The sequence below is a fragment of the Lepisma saccharinum genome, chromosome 3, assembly GCF_977018435.1.
Source record: "Lepisma saccharinum chromosome 3, izLepSacc3.1, whole genome shotgun sequence".
NCBI classification, from domain to species: Eukaryota; Metazoa; Arthropoda; class Insecta; order Zygentoma; family Lepismatidae; genus Lepisma; species Lepisma saccharinum.
Window position 1 is genome coordinate 123,377,907 of NC_139231.1, and position 18,197 is coordinate 123,396,103.

At 39.8% G+C, this 18,197-nt stretch overlaps 1 protein-coding gene across 1 annotated transcript in view; it reads right to left on the minus strand.

The window, feature by feature from the left end:
• Nucleotides 1–18,197, minus strand: part of LOC145985665 (uncharacterized) — a 69,287-nt gene that overhangs the window by 9,764 nt on the left and 41,326 nt on the right. Inside the window, exons 11-13 of the mRNA XM_083119735.1 lie at nucleotides 16,687–16,789; nucleotides 4,504–4,755; nucleotides 1,712–2,121 (exon numbers count right to left, since the gene is read on the minus strand). Coding sequence (XP_082975861.1) covers nucleotides 1,712–2,121; nucleotides 4,504–4,755; nucleotides 16,687–16,789 — 765 coding nt within the window. The remainder of the gene's footprint in view (nucleotides 1–1,711; nucleotides 2,122–4,503; nucleotides 4,756–16,686; nucleotides 16,790–18,197) is intronic.

An 18,197-nucleotide genomic window follows, 5' to 3' on the forward strand; every position in this document is an offset into this window, starting at 1 on the left:
ACGGGAGCTGGTGACAAATGAAGCGCATGGACACATTTGCCCGACTGCAGTCACACCAGTGAATATCGCACGTGTTGAGCAAATGATTCTTGAGAACCGGCAAGTAACAGTGCGGGATATTGCTGCCGAGGTGAATATCAGTGTCGGGAGTGTTGAGACAATCATTCACGACCAGTTACGCTTCCGCAAAATCTGTGCAAGGTGGGTTCCCCGCCAGCTGACATTCGATCAGAAGTGGACACGCAGGACGGTCTGTGAACAGCTTCTGAATCGGTTTCGAGCAGAAGGTGATGAATTGTTGCAATCCATCATCACGTGTGATGAAACATGGTTGCACAATTCAACCCCAGAGACCAAAAGACGCAGCATGGAGTGGCGGCATAAAGGTTCCCCGCCCCCCAAGAAAAGCAAAACGCAGCCGTCCGCTGGAAAGATCATGGCAAGTGTCTTCTGGGACATGAAGGGCGTTATCCATGTGGATTTTCTGGACAAAGGGAGCACGATTAATGCCCAGTATTACTCCACATTGTTGAGTGGTGCTGTACGAAAGTCCATTCGCAAGACCTGGGATGTTGTCTGGAAATATCATTCTTCTCCATGACAATGCCCGCCCTCACACGGCCAATGTGACAACAACAACTCTGGCCGACATGCGCTGGGAAGTTCTGCCCCATCCCCCCTACAGTCCGGATTTAGTCCCCAGTGATTATCATTTGTTTGCACCCCTTAAAGACCATCTGGGAGGGAAGAAATTCACGACAGACGAAGCACTGCGGAGCGATGTCCTCCAGTGGCTACGACAACAACCAAGTTCTTTCTACGCCAAAGGAATTTGGGAGCTGCCAGAACGATGGCAACGGTGCCTCGGCGCGCACGGAGAATACTTTGAAAAACTGACATAGTTTGGTGTTTCTTCTGCTACCTATTTCCTCTGCAGAAATAAAAGTCCCGGTCAACCTTGAACGACCCTTGTACATGAGGATAAAATACAACACAAAAAAATACACGGGATTATTCTGTCTGTTGCTTCTCTTGTAAGAAAATTGCCTCGGCAATAGTGGGCATAAGTTTAAACAACGTTTTTTTAGTAAACTGCATGAATGCATGCAATAATCACCCCCTTTTACTTCTTAATGTGAACAATTAATTTTAATACACATGTCTTTAAATATAAACAAAGATTTGTATATTGCCTATGATAAGCAGCAGATGGCACTTCATAGTAAAAGTGAAAATGGCATCAAGGAAAAGTACAGAAGAGAATCTAGAAGAAGAAGTATATAATTATTTAACTGCACAACTTCCTATCTCATTAGATGTTTAATTATATTTTTGATGCAGAGTATTTTCTGGTTGTGCGCATTTAAAGTTCATCTATTTTCGTAATAAAATTTACTTTATAAAAGACCTTTGTTACCCACAACCTTAGGATTTGCATTGCAAATAGAAATGAGAGTATTTGGTTTAAGTAATATTAAGCTTTGGAAATTTCTTAGTTAAGTGTTGATAGTAAAATTACTGCATACCTAGCACCATTATCACCTGATAGTATACTTCTTCTATATTTGTGCCGGAAGATGTTACTGAAAAACCAAAGATTATTAAAAAATGTGATGCACAATTTAGTGAAATGAAACTGAATTATTAAAAGTCACCAGGACAAAAGCGTTATTATTAGTGTCCTGCCTAAGCCTCTGTACTTGACACATACCATAACGAACTCTTGTATTTCCTTCTTGATGTCTTGAAACGATATCCGCTTGCTGGTGAACTTGCTGAAGAAGGGCATGAAGTAGGCAGAGACTGGTCGATTGGTGAAGACGCTGTTCCAGACTTCAACGAGGTTTAGGAGTCTCCAGAGGCGAGGGTTCTTGTAATCGTACCTCTGTCCGGACATAATGTGCCACAGGACATTCAGATTGGCCGTTTTGATGATGTTCTCCATGGACACGGGAGTATTCCAGTCGGTTCCAGCTGCTTCTCTGATCGCCTCCACCGCTGCGTCAGTCTCCTGGAGGATGATCCCTTCCATGCTGGTCTTCCCGAACCCAAGGTTCTTCAGGTGGCGGTGGGTGAACCTCCGCTGCTCCTTCCAGAAATCTCCATTCGCCATTGAGATTCCTGAGAGCAAAAAAAAATTATGGACATAGCCGTTACAGTTATTTCATCATTGAGTGGCACATAGTGTACGTATCGCTTCCGAGCCAGTGGTGTGTCCGAAAGATGGAAGACCGTACTTGAAGCCAATTTTTTTTTGATGTTTTAAGTCCATTTTATATACAGTAAGACTAATCGGGACTGGACCTACCGTTTAAAGTGGGATCCGAATCACTATGTGCCTACACCGGACATCGAACCCGGGACCCCTTGATTACAAGGCGAACGCGTTACCACTGCACCATCGGGGAGGCCAACACCCTTCGAGAACAGTATGGCAGTTTAGTCTTGAAGCCTTGGACAGGAAGCGGAAATCTTTCGAACTGCACTTCCACTGCAGCGCCAAATACGATCAGTAGATATAAAACTAAGAACACGTTGTTTTTCCGCGCTTTAAACACGCGTTTTTCACCATAGAAATCTCAGAGCATTTTAAAAGCTCATTCCACACATTAGAAGAACTAACATCTGGTTCACTTTCGACCTCCAAGATTTCAAACAAATGAACAATGAATGCAGAAGTCTAGTAACGAAGACTGCAATCTCGTGTGCTGCGCGCTATGGGCTCGACTGATCGTTTAATTGGCGCTTTCGTACAGCACTAGGTGACGTCACTTCCGACAAGACCATACTTCAAGACTGCTCTTTGAACCTTTCGGACAGAGCCTGTGATTATGAGCGAGCCACAACAATGGCGGGTTGAGATAACGTTGTCGCCTTGTAATAAGAGGTCCCGGGTTCGACACACGGTGAAGGCACATAATGGTTCGGACCAGGAGCGTATATTCTAGGCTAGCCAGGCTATCTGCGAAGCCTGAAGTCTAGAGAATAAAATACAGGAGAAAAATCGATCAGAAATTGTAAATAAAATTATTCATATCAGTGAGATGATGATGCTGATTCTAGAGTTGGCAACGTGATTTATCATGAGTTGGTAATCTGACTTCATATGAGTTGGCAACCTGATTTCTTATGGGTTGGCAACATGATTTCCTATGAGTTTGGTGACCTGATTTCTTATGAGTTGGCAACCTGATTTATTATGAGTTTGGCAACCTGATTTCTTAGGAGTAGGTAAATTATTTATATTCATAGCCCAGATCTTGGACTCAGTATACGCCACTAGTTCGGGCCCTACTTGAAACTGTAGGCCCAGTCCCGATTAGCCTATCTGTGCACAAAGTGGACTTAGAACAAAAGTTCAAAATTCAATGTACCCTCGAAACTATGCGCATCAAACTGTGAGCTAATGAAGGTTGTATGAGGGCACAGAGAACAAATAACCACAAGAAACACAAGAACACTACATTTAATTATTTTGGCTGTGATTTCAAGCCCATAACTTCGTTCCAGAAAGGACACCACTTGCACCCTAGATGGTGCAAATTCGTGTGACAACATTAATATCAAATTAGGGCCTAAGGGAAACATTTTAATGGAATCGCATTCCATGCACTTGTCTTTATGTACAGTCCACAACTTTCCTTACAATAGGAAGTAAGCTAAAATATGCCTCAATGCACATAATGATTTTTTAATACTTGAAAAAGATCGAAAAATATGACAATGATCGAATGTCCGTAAATCTATTAATGAATGTAGGGCATAGTATAGACTTGCCTTTGGGAAGGGATGTTTGAATGGTCCCTAGTACACGAATAATGCTTTCTTGTAGCTATCTATGTCATTTCTGTGTAAAAGCACCATTTCAATCCTATGTGTTCAATCCTATGTCGCTCCGTGGCCGTGTGGTCTAAGACGCTGTGCTTTGGACTCCGACTGCGGGACGGCATGGGTTCGAGTCCATCTGGCTTCAGACTCTATGTTCTCGGCCTGTGTATAGGACCGGTGGCAACCCACCATCGTGAGGAAATCGGGGAGCTACGAGTGAGTAGCGTAACCCGGTCTCTGAAATCTCCTGTAACTGTTGAGGGTTCGACGTGCTGACCCCACGTCACCCCATTACCACTTGAAGATCTCCACACCTCTAGGTAAAATTGTGGGAGGGAGACTGGCAGTCGGGAGAAAAGCCAAGGTCCTTCAAGGGCTGTTGAGCCACGGGTTATTATTATTATTATTATTTTCTTTATATTGTTAGTTTCTCATGTTAGTACATTCGAATGTAAAATGGCTTATTGCTGTATTTAGAATTGTATGTTAAATGCAACTTTTGGCTACCACGACGATGAGGATGGATGAGGGATGATATGCGAATTTGATGAAAGGATATGTAAGAACAACCATGCCACGGTAGAGGCTTGAACCCGGGACCCCTGGCGTCGGAGCACGCTGTGCTAACCACTCCACTAAAGAAGTCGGCATTAATAGAATGAATACGTCACTTACCAAGCATCTGCTTCCTGTTCTTGATGAGCTTATTGAGCGCATACGAAGGTCGCTGGTTGAAGCTGTCGCAGTTGAGAGCCTCCTTCACCTCCGACGTACCGGCGATGGACACCACACTCAAGGGACCAATAAGAAGGCCGGAAATGTTGCCATAAAGCTTCGCGAATTTCTGGGCTCTCTGATCAAGTTGTCTTGGGAAGCCTCCCAATATTATGCTTAGAAACCCGCCAAGAAGAGGAAAGTGCAATGGTCCTGTAAATCAGAAAGATATTACTTTAAGAGCAAGTGTTATCATATTCTCGAACATTCACAATATTAAAAAGAAATAATAATTAATGTTCATGAACGAATCCTCGAAGAGAAATATTTCTTTGGAATAATGTAATAAATAATAAATGCTGGCAACCAAAGGCTTAAGTATTGGACAAACAATTAATTTTTCACCATAACAATTTTTATAGTTACGGTTCATTTGCTGCCAGAGTTAACAAATACTTTAGTCAGAATTACTAAATTTAACAGTAGCGACGATTCAAGTGAAGTAGGTGCAGTGACACTTCACCAGATTTTAATGTATAAATGTTTTTATTAATTATCCTTATCACGTGTATTAATATTAAATGAAACTTATTTGTGCATTTTAGTCTGTTACGCGGCGCGCCCCTTCGATTCATTCGGAAGTGCAGAGCTCTATCTGAAGAAGCGACATCCCTTCTCACAAAGGTAGATGTGTTACTTTGGTTGCAATGGCAACCATGACGTCAGTGGTTGGCTGCAAGCTTTGCCATTGCGAGAGCACTTGGCTTCGAAGAGTTGAACTGATTACGTATTGTTATCCGCGTCGTTTCCTTTCGTTCAGTTTTGAGAGAAATACGAGGGCAATTCGGAAAAAAAAAACCTCCGTTTGCGCATGTGCGAGAAATAGTCGAGGATAGCGACGTCAGTCCTGTGGCGCTGTGCGCAGAAGTTCAGTAGGCAGTGAGCAGTGGAAGGAGATGGTTGTGTTGTAGTTGATTCGTCCGCTATAACAATTGAAAATGAACGCTCCAATAGAAAATCCCGCCAAATGCGAAGTGCGTGCAGGAACACGATTTCTCTGTGAAAAAAAAAAAAAAACTTTCGACAGCTGCGATTCATCGCGAACTGTGTAATGTTTACAGACCAAACGTGATGAGTGAAGGTGTACGTGAATGGTGTCGCATGTTTAAAGATGGAGGAACTGACGTGCACGATGCGGCAAGAAGTGGGTGCCTATCTGTAGTCAGCAATGAACTCGTGCAGGAAATTGACAAAACGTTCCGTGAAGTCCGTCGGTTCATGATATCTGAAATTTCTGTTCGCTTTCCCCAAATTTATCTGACTGTTTTGTATGAAGTGGTGACAGAAAAGTTAGGATACCACAAGTTCTGTGCTCGTTGGGTTCCAAAACTCCTTTCTGAGGAGCACAAAAAAACCCGAATGGGTTCTGCTTTGGAATTTCTCTCGTGTAATGCGGAGGAAGGAGAACAATTTCTTAACAGAATTGTGACCGGCGATGAGACCACCACTGGACGCACTTAAGAACTTTTGAAGCAGTTCCGTTGAAATGTTTTTGATCATTCACCCTATAACCCAGATTTGGCCCCGAGCGACTACCACCTCTTCTGGCACATGAAACAGTGGCTTGCATCGCACTGCTTCGACAATGACAATGCGCTTCAGGATGCTGTTAGAGGGTGGCTTCGTTCCCAGGCGGGAGAAGGAATTTCAAACCTTGTAAAACGTTATGACAAGTGCCTCAATTTGAATGGTGATTATGTCGAAACCTAATGTAATGTTGTACTTTTCTAATATGTATGATAAAAGTTCTGTATCTACGAGTGTCTGTCATTGATAACCAGACGGCGGTTCTTTTCGAATAGCCCTCGAACGTATGAATCCTGTTTATGATTTCGGATGTGTTTTATTAGAAACCCAATTTTCTGGTTGGAAAAAGATAAGGATGTTTTACATGACCCCATTTTTCCCCCTACTAATCCTTCACCTAACTCCTAGGGCCTCCCCGAGGGTGTAGTGATAGCGTCTTCGCCTTGTAATCAAGTGGTCCCGGCTTCGATACCTGGTGCAGGCACATACTATCTCGGATCCGACTTTAAACTGTAGGTCCAGTCCCGATTAGGCTTACGTACATAAAGTGAACTGAAAACACGAACTGAACTCAACTTTCACCTAACTCCAGAGCCACTAACCACCGCTGAAATTTAATAAAGGCTACCATGGACTTTTACTTATGTTTATCAGTAACCTGAACCAAATATTTTTTGTTAAATTCAACAAATCAGTTTTTCTCTGTTTCGAGAAATATTGAGGAAAGTGCAGTGTTAATTTTACCGCACATACGAAAGTTATACTAAAAAGGATGTTACGAGTACATCTATCCATCTTGGTCTCGTTCTAATCTCGATCTAGTTTCGAAAGAGTAAATGCAATAGATGAAACAAGTTATGAAAACAAATTAAATACATGTTTGCAGTTCAAATTATTAGCCAGCCCCGATTTACTAAAGTCTCCCCGACAGTAATCTGTCTCCTGTCCACCAAAGCAAAAATTAAAGAGAAGTCAGCTGCTCGAAGAGGCTGAGAACCAGGACTGGAATATAAACAGGCTCAATTACACATGTTACACCCCAAATTTTCTTCAGTATGAGATATCGTGTCTGAAGTATTTTGAGGTTGAGATCTAGTTTTTGGTATTCTCCTTCTGGGTGGAGAGTCCCGGGTTCGATACCCGGTGGATGCACGCAGTGGTTCGCATCCCACTTTAAACTGTAGGTCCAGTCCCGATTATCCTTACTGTGCATATAGTGGACTTAAAACACCAAATCAATCCAATCCAATCCTTCTGGGGGGAAAGGTCTCTCGCGTGGCAGTCAGGTCCGATTTCGAATGAAATGATATGATCTTAAACTTACCTGGAGGGAAATGTTTTGGCTTCGTAGGTAAGAGAAGCAGCAGCAGAATCACCAGGATTCCAACCAGAAACCCTGTCACCATGATTCTTGTTCAGAGGATCACCTGCAACAATTTATAGTATTAGTGGTATTCGGGGCTTAAAAATGGTTACTATGGTAAGGTATGGCTCCAGTTAGATAATATAATAATTTTGTTATCAATATGTAATGGCACCACTTGAAAAAATATTCTTACCATACATATTCGGCATTAATTTTTGAGCGTGTGGGACGAAATGTGCAACTAAACTTTGAAATGATAAGATTATACAAAGAAAAACTCAATTTGCTGACCAAGGTAGTAATTTATTTCATTATAAAACATAAACTAAACGTAACGTTTCAACCTTCTAGCAAGGTCTTCTTCAGAGTCTGCACCAAGTACAAATGTAACAAGTTACAAAACAGGACGATATATATATACACAAAAATACTCCCGAGAGAAACAGGAGTGAGGCTAAGCAGATAGGAAGGGAGAAGAGAATACTAGTGAAAAAATGGAAGGAGTCCAAGGAAATAGAGAAGAAAGGTGAAGAAGACACAATGAACTGGAATGGGGGACTGAAGATAAACAAAGAATGGAAGAAGGTGTTACAAAGAATGGAAAGGACAAGAGAGAAAGAGCAGAGAAGAAGGAAGAAGAATGAAGGAAAGAGAGCGTGAGATAAAGAGTCCAACCACAAGTACATTTGACAAGGGAAAGCCACCTGCTAGAATGTTCTAGAGCAAGTTTCTAATAGTCTAGAGGGGAGTATTTTTATGTATATATATATATATATATATATATATATATATATATATATATATATCGTCCTGTTTTGTACCTTGTTACATTTGTACTTGGTGCAGAGTCTGAAGAAGACCTTGCTAGAAGGTTGAAACGTTACTTTTAGTTTATGTTTTATAATAAAATAAATTTCTTCCTTGGTCAGCATATTGAGTTTTTCATATCATGGAAACAAGGCTTAATGGTGTTATAATTTTACAAAGAGTAGTGACTATTTTCTAGTGTGAGTGAATATAAGTGACCGATGCCATTGTTGTACGCAGAGGAGAGCTGATGAGGCTACAAGCCCTTCCGAAATTTGGAAAATCAAAATGGAAAAAAAAAAACATGGTGGTAATTGCCCCCCTTGAAATGGTCCCCGATTACCATATTTCTATTTCGAGAACTTTTAAAATAAATATTTAAAATAGTAATTACGAAATGTTGCTCTCCCACCGCTACTTAGAACGCAACTACGAGTATGAGATGTGCAGCTACCTCCTACAAAAAAGACAAAAAGAAGAAAACAATCCTGCCGTACGCTAGTGGCCGAGACTGTGAGGTACTCAATTCACGATATTTCCACCGAAGGCCACAGGTTAAAATCGCAGCCTCAGTATATTATTGGGACCGTCCCTTCCCTAATTCTTTAAATCATCAGTCATTTGGTAGCCTCCCTGTTGGCGTAGTGGTAACGTCGTCGGCTTGTAATCAAGGGGTCCCGGGTTCGATACCTGGTGGAGGCACATGGTACAGTGGTTTGGATCCCACTTTAAACTGTAGGTTCCAGTCCCGATTAGTGATTCTGTGCATAAAGTGTACTTAAAACAACATTTCAATTCAATCCAGTCATTTGGTAGATATAACACTATACTTAGGGTGACCAGCCACATACTTTCAAAAAAGAGGACAGAGCATGGCGAAAAAGGAGGACAAAACCATAAAAAAGAGAACACCACAAAAAATGGCATTTGCCATTACTCATAACTTAATCAATAGAAAAAAATCTTAGTAACATTTTGCTCACATATACTTTTCAGGTGATCTCTTTCAATAACTTCCTATTACCTTTAAGCAAAGAACGAATCTTCTAATCTGTTATTTAACAAATGAATTTGAAGCACAGAATTTTACTCCTTTCCTAATTCTTGGATATTAGAATGAAATATCCGCACAAGTGAATGCAAATGTAACAAGTAAGATTAGCTTTAACTTATTTCCAAAAACCGAATTAAAATTTTGGATAGTTTAGATTGGGTAGAGAAATATAATTTTAATGCCACGAACATTTCTAGCACTCTTTCAACAGCAGGGGAAAGTGACAGCCACCTTACACGTTATCTCGTATTCGTTTCTTCCATCCTTTAGAAGCTGGATATTTTCTTGCAATATCATTGTTGAATTTACACTTTCGCTTCGTTCTTCATGAAAGTAAACATTACTTAATAATAAAGATCCTCACTATGCGTTTCTGTATCGGGTGTGTTTAACTCGAAAAGGAACTGGCCGACCTCCGAGGCGGAGTGGTTAGCACGTCGTGCCACAACGTCAGCGGTCCCGGATTCGAATCCAGGCCTGGGCATTGGTGTTCTTTGTGAGTGCCCCTTCATCAAATTCATCATATCATCGCACATCCTCATGTAGTAAAACATAGACTTTAATGTCTAAAGTTCGTTTCATGGTGTTTCTGGTCCGAGAACATAGTGTCTATAAATTCCAATTTGCTTTATCGTGCCAAAAAATGGTTCTTCTGCAATTTTTGCATACTTCAGCTTTTTTTTACGTTCCTTTGGCTTTCCCTACATTGAAGGATGGAAGGCTCTGTTTATGTTGTACTGACTGAAATCTGGTATTCGATAGATTTGAGGGTCTCAATTGGAACATTGTATAAAATATTTTTTTGTTACAATGGTGCAAATGGTTTTTTCATCAATTGTTTAAATTCGCACAGTCGTTAGCACAAGCTTTTTTGGTGCGAATTACTTTAATTGACGATTCCCCGCAAATGTGAATTTCGATTAAAAGAGTATTAATAGTTTGTTAATCGTTTGCCCAATTTTATGTATAAACTGAAGTGCTAATACAGTATAACTGTGCATTGTAAAAATAAAATTGAAATAAGTTCACATTCATTGTCTGCTTTAATGTCTTTTTTAAATTGAGGACTAAAAGTGGTAAACGTTGTAAGTGCCAAAAGCGAAAGTGTTGGGAAATCGCATCGTTCCGCACATCAGCCCTTATAAACGTGAACACTAGTAACCTCTTTACACGCCCTTTGAACTACTTAGAGGGCTACCAGACACATTTCAAGTTCACCACATTATAAAGCATTGCACATTTCACAGTTTAACGTGGAAAACGGTGTTTGAATTATTGTGGCACTTACACTGTTTACCAATTTTAGTCTTCAATTCTACTATGCCTATTTTCGTACCTTTTCTAAATTTATAGTGTCTTTTTAAGTGCCTATTTTCATCATTTTGGTGCCTATTTGATTGCCTGTTTCATAGGGTTTTGTGCCTATAAATCCGCACCCTACTAATGACTCAGTTGGGAAAATGATCGTGTTGAGCTTCCAGATGCTAGGTGAGCATTGTTCGATTACTAACGCACCCCAAGTAATATGCCTTAAATGATGATCGTTATGTGAGGAAGCATTCTGTATGCAGCACATTTGCTATGGTCAATTCTATACTCTTCCCAAAAGAGGAGGACATTTAGCGATTTCTAAAAAATCCGCCCGGACGCCGGACAGACACCTAAAAAGGAGGACATGTCCGGATAAGAGAGGACGTCTGGTCCTATACTAAGTTTCCTCTATATTAATCTGGTAGTTACTGAGCTGTCGATACTTGACATGCACGGGTTGACACAACTGGCAAGTGCTTTTCCAATGGCGTAATGGTATATAGTATTATTTAGTCTGTACAAAGTATAAGTTAAGAGCCCGTATCACCGCTGGTGACGATACCTAAAAAATAGGTTCTTGCGTCGACGTTCTGTGCTCGAACAGTCAAGTGTGTGGCATTTAAATTTTACTGAGTTAAAGATCAAATATGAAGTTAGTTATGTCGCGCAGCCTTTTTTTAAATATATTATTTATTACGTAGTTTTCCTGATCTCAATTTCGTAAAATTCACTTGCTCGCCAATCGTATGTAATAACTTAAATCAACATTTTAAAGCGCAAGAAAGCTTCAACTGTTCTTCTACAGCAAAGAAATGAAACTGATCTTACATAATTTTCTTTAGAATGTCTGTAGTTTGTCGACGTACAGAGCAATGTATGTAAATTTTAACTTCGACTTTTCTAAGCTGTTCGCGCTAGCCGTTTCCCCCTCTGTACCGCTCGCGCTCAACCCCGCCCCCCTCCCCCCCCAACACTACTCCACGGCCCTTTTTTCTTTCACAATCGGCCGGTCTTCCAAGAAAACCGCATGCTGAGAGCTAGGAAAAGAAAAAACAATGCAGGGAAAGGTTTTGGGGGAGAATCAATGGTTTGGGCGATGCTTGTAAACAGTTCTTCACTACGCTATATCCTAATACTAAATCACGATGGGGTTGTAGTGCAATGACAACAGTGAAGAACGGGGGATTTCCCCAGTATATTGTTCACAAATGGGAAGGGCTGGTTGCACAGACTCATGTACACCTTTACAAGAGGTTTGCCTGCAAAAGAAAAATTGTGCCAAATTATAACTTTTTTTTTTGTGAGAACACGAAAGTCCATTACCAAGGGATTTTTTTTAGGGGGAAGGTGACTTTACTCAAAGTTTTTAGGTAAATATTGTGTAAATTCTATCTGGTGGTGGATTATCAACCAGCCACGCAAATGAATGACTTTTTAGCTGTCTATCATAAATAAGTTCAATGAACGTTCATTGTCAGTTTGAGATATTTCTGAGGGTCAATGGTAAAAAATACTTGATGATCTGTTATGGAAATAGTGCTATTTTTAAACATTTTGAACGTCCGTTCAACTTAATTTCGAATTTGACTCCTTTCATGATTTGTAAGTAGGGGGATAAAATATATTTACTTAATACTTTACTGCGTTATTTTATCACCAATTACATATATATATATTACAGTCAGACCCAAAGAAGTCACAACATAAGATAGTTCTGTGTCATCATATACAAAAATACTTTTAGGCATAGGTCTTATGTAAAATAAAATACATTAATTATATGTTGTTTTTCTTTTTCAAAGACATTATTTAGTTGAATAATATGACAGACTTACTATTGATAATGACCATACAAAACACACCATAAAAGTTTCATTCACTTTCAACTTTCTGGGGCCGGCCACCGTGGGGGAGTGGTTAGCACATCGCGCTACGACGCCAGAGGTCCCGGGTTCTAATTCCGGCTTGGCCGCGGATGTTTGTGAGTGTCCATTTATCAATTTCATCATATCATCACTTATTCCCTTCTTCGCAAATTGGCCAAAAGTGGCACAAAAAGCGAAGTAAAATAAAGCAAATCAATCAACTTTCTGGATATACGACAAATAACACTATTTCTGTATAAGGAATTTTAGGCGTGCTCAGATTCTCCGATTAAGGGGAGCAAGGGCCTTGATAAGAGTTCAGCTGACGAAATAAAGCCTTCATTCCATCTCACTGTTTTTATTACATTGGTGGGAACAAAACAGGGTCGTGTGTGTCCCGACGCACCTAAAATCACTTTATTAGATGAATTTCAACTTCAGTGGCACCATTGTTCTCTGCTGGCGCTTTATTTTCCATCTCTGCCGTTCAAAGACTATTGTACGTATAAACGTGGTTTAGTACCGCAAATTCAAAAGAACTACACATAATTTATTCATGTGCAATATATGGACAATTTATTCTGCAGACACATACAGACAATACAACTAAAGAATAAAATATGTGGAGGTGTTAATAAGAAATTTGCTAGTGGGAGAGTCCAATTACATAGGAAGTAATACACTACCCTTTCCTTACGTAGTTACTTGGAACTTTCGTAGGTTTGAAAATAGTATTTACTTTTATTTCTATAAAAGCATAATGTTGTTTAAGAACTGTTATTAGATTCTTCTGCACTAAATTTCTAAGTGAGGCTATTAAGGGGCAACTCCTCCCTTCCCCCCCATTTACTCACCGTATGCAAAGAGTGTGAATACTTTTTTGCTGAAATGGGAAAATGAACCACAGCAAGAAACTAATAAAATACGTCTGTTTTTATGAACAGCTGCAGAATTATCTACAAACTTGTTGAAATTCACAGTTTTGCTAGCTTGTACTCATTGGACGAAATACATACAGCCAGGGACGGAGCTACAAGGAGGTTAGGGGGGATGAAACCCCAACAACATATCTAAGCTCCCTGTAGCCCCCAGATTTTTATAGTACGGTAGACGCCTTTCGATCGAAAATTAAAGAAGTAGAAGCTATCTTACGTAATATTTTCCATTATAAAACTTCCCTTAGGGCAAGGCCATTGCAATGTTCAAGTACATTTCCTGCTTTTATAAGATCGCAAGATTATTACAACGTGTTGTACGCAAAATCGTGGTTGGAGGTGGCAGCTGCAGATCTGCATGGATCAACAACGGACATTGATTATTTAATACGTACTAAGTAATTGTTAAATCACAAGTCTCCAAACTTGCCAAAAAAATTTGCAGGTACTCTGCTGCCTATCTGGTAGGTGGATGTGTTCAGTGGCTGTGGGATTGCTGTTTGGTTGTTGGAGGGTCAAACGATGATAATACGATGCCTACGAAGTTAAATGATAACAATTATTATTCTATGTAAATCATGTCACTATTTTTGGAACGAGTGTTAAAAATTATTTTTTATAAGTTGGAGGATGTTACCAATTGTATTGTGAAGGTAACACTGAGAGAACAAACATATTTTCAGTGCAAATTCACCTACACTAGGAGACAAAAGCATTGACTATCAATATCATTGACATAAATCAATGGATACAGTTGCAGCTCTCGCACTGGGCAGATGTGATTAGTAGTGAAAATAACTACCAATAGTTTTATATATGTTTCACATCTGATTCTTCTCCATGGAATAGAAATTGGCCACTCGGCATAAATTATTTTCCAACGTCATAAATAATAATTTATTAACATGAAGACCTAGGCTTACAAGGAATAAAACTGCCCAAGCTTGCTGATTTTTGCACTAAATTGCAATGTTTAGTTGCACAAAGGCTAATCGGGACAAAACCTACAGCCTATAGTGGAATCCGAACCACTTTTAAATGTCCCTAACCGTGGATCGAACTCGTGACCCGTCGATTACAAAGCATCATTATTACCGCTAACCGAGGCGGGAAGGTTCACTTATAATCTTTCTAATTATTAACATTTAAGAGTTAGTAAGTTTCTTTAGTCTTTTAATTCCTTAATGTCGTATTTTTGCCTCTCGGATGTTTTCAATAACGATGTAACGATGAAAGGATTGAGAAAACATCGCTGACAATTATGTTCATTGTAAATACTCGAATGACAAACTACAATCAGAAAAGCTGCCCCCCGTGGCGGAGTGATTCAGTTCTTTTTCACATGCATGCTCGGATCCGGAGAGATAGTTCGCAACTATGAATAAGAGGAGTGTACAGTTAACAGAATCAAGCATATCTGGAAACTAGTAAGATGCGTGAAAACTGACATACGTGTATTTCAGGATAACTATGATAGATATGAACAAGAAACTGTATTAGCCTTATCTGCGGATGTTTGAAAAGTCCTGTAGTAAATTCACAAATTCGTCGTTCCGGTTCAATATGAGTAATATGCATTGGCTGTAAATAGTTTTAATTGTATCAAAAATGCTAAAAGTACACATTTTACTAACTACACGACTTTCCCAATGATTCCAAATGGCTAACTTGGATTGATGTTCATGTGCATTAGCACTGGCCTCCGTGATGGAGTGGTTAGCACATCCGGGAGTTCGAATCCCGGCATGGATGCTCTTTGCGAGCGTGTTCAGTTTCATCATACAATTCATCCTCAGGCGGAGCACAAAGCATGACGCCTTAGGTTGTAAGACACGTTTTTATTACGTTAAGAAAAGAAAGAACATCAAAATCATCTCACTTAGGATAATCCACCAACTGCAGAAAACACAAAAGAATGTCTTCCGCCTGTTCTGCACATGTGTCGCAACAGGGTGAATAGCTATGCACTACTACAAAACATCGTCATTATTTCCCTAGTTTACAGCACCATACAGGAGAGATATCCTGCTACTCGATGTTATAAACAATTCCATATATGTTGGTCAGAGGCGTGCTCACGGGCGGGGGTGGGGGGATTGCCCCCTAATCACGGACGTTCGCAGATTTTTCCACAAAGGGACAAGAAAGGTATTTTTTCATTGGGCATATTACCCCGATACTAGTGCTGTCCCCTCAAAAAACACCACTTGAATTTGAAATTATCGCATTCCTGCGTCCCCATTACATAATAGTAATGTAAATTACTATGACTGAAATCTAATTATACTTGTGAAATATATACTTTTAGGTTGACCTTCGTTTTCAAGGTGTGGTCATCCTTGCCCCCCTTCCAGACGTTCCATGCCCCTATATTATTATACTTTCACCTAGAAATTTAGTGGAGAGCAATATTGTCGCTGTTATTAAACAATATTATACTCTAAAAGGAAATGGCGCAACCACAATGGGACAGGGCATGCAAATATAATTTTAAAGATTGAGAACTATGTAGAATTGCCAATGTACACACACACACACTCACGCACACACACACACACACATACACACCATCACACACACACACACATATAGCTATATTCATATATGTATGTATGTATGTATATATATGTATGTATGTATGTTTATCTGTGTGTGTCTATGTATAGGTTAGGCTTTGTACCCCCAAATCTAAAACGTTCTTTTAGTTGTTACTCCTACTATTAACGTTTGCAGGTCCTTTTCAGGAAGGTGCAAGTAAGGTGATTTTTCTTGCAGGGTGGAAGGGGGGGTGCAAAATTAACATAGCTTACTGTGGCTGAAATTAAATTATACCTATATGTGAACTATTATTGGTGGTTGAAATTAATTTTCCAGAGGGGGCTCTTGCCCCCTTGACCCCTCTCCTTCCGAATGTCCATGACTCCCACCATGTTTCAACATACGACAGTTTAGAAGTGAACTTATAACGACAATGCGGAATATTACAACATTTTAGGCAATCACTCAACAGAAAATCAATACATCAGACACGCGACTTGTAATTAATTATAATTTCCAATAGTGATTCCCCAAGTTCGTGACATCTGTATGAATTAGGATATTAAACACTAGGTGGCAGCACTATCTTGCCGAAATAGACCTGGGGTCCGACATTTGAACATTCCTTTTACGTTCTTTCGTTTCTCTAATCTTCACTGTAAATAGAAACAAAATACATACCTACGGGAAACGGCACGTTATGACCTCTGCTGGAAGATCTTGAAGTTTCACAGAGGAGTCCACACAAAGAAAGAGAGGTAACAAGGTCTAAAATATCAGTTCCCTTCCATTGTGAACCACAGTAAGAAAAAATTCAAATGGAGTTGCAACTGTGCAGAATACAAGCTTAGCAATCGCTCGTAGAAACAATGAGAACGTCATACCAACGTCCGAATTCTGATGCCATACCGTGTCACCTGTTTTCTGCTGACGATCGCTATAATAAAGCTAACCTAATGCATAATGTTTCCTTCTTTCCATAATGGGAGCTATGGACTGTGTTTTGCAATGTAAGAATCCCTAGGACAACACAATTTTTTTGTTGTTTTTTAGTAGGTCGCGGTAGGACATTGGTCAGGAAAAGACTGATTGATTTGTTTTACATTACTTCTCTTTTTTGCCACTTTTGGCTAATCGCGAAGATGAAGAGGAGTGATCATTAGGGAAAGGATTTTAAGGTGCAGCACCTTTCCAAGAATATAGCTATTTTTACACCGATCGTTTGAGATATGTATATTAGGGTTACAGCCAGATTGCGCACACTTTTCCGGTTTTATCAGTGGTATCTGATAAGCCACTGACAAGCTGTCACAATGTACAGGATTGCGCACAGATGTAAAATGTTCTCAAGCCGTTGTGCAGTCATTATCCTAACTTAACCTAACCTAACATAACCTACCCTAACTTTTGAGTTTGAGTTTTATTTCTAATTTCTCTCTCTTTTCTTGTTTAAAGAAAAAAAACAGTTTTGCGCACAGACTTTAAAGCTATGAAAGTGGCAACGTTTGATCAAAATCTGTGCGCAAAACAGGTCAGTAAGATTTGTGCGCAATTCTGGATCTAAAGTGTGCGCAATTCGGTTGCGGCGGTATATTTGGATATGAAATCAAGTAAAATGAATACGCTTCGTTGCACCTTTTCGTGAGATAAGCACCTTTATCACCTTTTTACCCACTCTTTGATGCTTCCGCACTTTTTCCTTCCTTTTCTTTCATGTTTTGTTAAAAACATTGGACAGAAAAATAAATGATTTTCACTCTTCTTGAGCAGCTACATAAAATCCAATAGTCTCAATTTGTATAGCAGAACGATTGATTGATTGATTTGGTATTTTGAGTCCACTTTATGCACAGTAAGGCTAATTGGGACTGGACCTACAGTTGAAAGTGTGATCCGAACCACTATGTGCCTCCACCGGGTATCGAACCCGGGACCCCTTGATTACAAGGCGATGACGCTACCACTGCGCCAAGGGGGAGGCCGTATAGCAGAACGAGAGCTATAAAATTCTATTATATAAATTATACCATGTTTACCATAAATTATGAAATTTGCTACGGTGTTAAATAAAGAATGTTGATGCAACTGGTTTAGACCTGAATAAAAGCATTTCATCAGCACCTTTTTGAAAACATTTTCAGAACCTTTCTTTTACCTTTCCCGACCATAATTTTGCAACTTAAAATTCGTTC